Genomic DNA, 1,302 nt, shown 5'->3' on the forward strand with positions numbered 1-1,302 from the left:
GTTGATGTGATCCACCAGGCCCTGATACGCTTCGGCAAACAGAGCTCCCTGATTGCGTTCAATGAACCGTAGGTTGTTTGTTCCATTCGTACGTATTGGTCACAGACGTACTGTTGAAACAGAAAACTAGCACGGTGTATCAGACTGAATTTTTTGATGCCTGTGGTCGTTAGTTCCTTCGTAACGAATGGCCAGACAACACAAATTATCTGATAGTGTTGCGTGTGCGCACAGCATTTTGCCGGCCACCATCATCTTGTCGCAGTTCGAAATGCCAACCCAGTTCACCATGTGGGAAAAACAGGGGGTATAGCATTGGATCTGCGTGCTGGGAGCCGTACGATAAGTTTTGCATCCTGTGTTGTGGGTTCACTGGATTCGAGTCGAACACCACCAGGTCGAGGTTCCTCGGCGGTTGGCCATTGTTTCCAGCAAACACGACCGAAACTTCGTTGACTTGAGTTGGCGGTAGATTGTACCGCCTTGGGTCACTGTTTGGGTCAGCCACCAAGTGCATGGTGACTCTCCTGGGTTGCACCAGAGTATTGGCGTTGGAAATTCTCTGTTCCTCCAGCCACACTGCTCTCATGTTGCTGAATGCCATGGCAAATGGATTGGTTTGCCTCAGCATCGTGTCCAAGTCTGTAAGCACAGTCTCGTTTAGCTCACCCTGGTGGTTCTGGTTCATGCGAACCCGGTTTGCTTCCCCAGATTCAATGAAACTTGGTCACAGTAACTTGGGTGTCTATCGTCGTTGGTAATCCTTCGATACACCTGCCCGTGTACAGTGAACACTCTCGGTCCGCGACCAGGCAATCTTCTCTGATTGAGGTCAGTGGAGAAGGCGGCAAACGCAAGAGTGTTGTTGTACCGTCTTGTGTTTCTACGGAACTGGGTTGCTATCCGTGAGTCGTCTACCAACAAATTCTGTAGCAATTCAGGTGATTGTTGCAACCGACGGGGTCCTTCAGGAGTCACCATCTGATTGTTGTTGCAACACAATGTGAAATGACCCCTCGAAGTGCGTTCACAGTTAAAGTGACAGGCCTCACAGTGACTGCAGACTTCATTCAACGGCCCAATGTCGTTCCGATCCGGAAGTGGGTGTCGAACGCTGGCTAGCCTGTCTACTCGTGGCGCATGAACTCTTGGTAGTTCAACAGCAACTTCAGTGTTGAAGTCATGGAAAATGTCCATGAACTCGAGTTCACCGGGCAGGACATCGACTATCTCGACGTCCGCCGGCAAAACTTCGTCGTCCATCTGGACTTCCATGTTCTCCCACGTCGACAACTTCCACAT

General features: G+C 50.4%; 1 protein-coding gene across 1 annotated transcript; it reads right to left on the reverse strand.

Annotated features, from left to right (window-relative positions):
- Window positions 1–205: 205 nt before the first annotated feature.
- On the reverse strand, window positions 206–688 carry LOC107883901. Its single transcript, XM_016804836.1, has one exon. It carries the CDS (start codon window positions 686–688, stop codon window positions 206–208), a length of 483 nt encoding a protein of 160 aa, XP_016660325.1.
- Window positions 689–1,302: the final 614 nt, after the last annotated feature.

The sequence above is a fragment of the Acyrthosiphon pisum genome, unplaced genomic scaffold (assembly GCF_005508785.2).
Source record: "Acyrthosiphon pisum isolate AL4f unplaced genomic scaffold, pea_aphid_22Mar2018_4r6ur Scaffold_21354;HRSCAF=23747, whole genome shotgun sequence".
NCBI classification, from domain to species: domain Eukaryota; kingdom Metazoa; phylum Arthropoda; class Insecta; order Hemiptera; family Aphididae; genus Acyrthosiphon; species Acyrthosiphon pisum.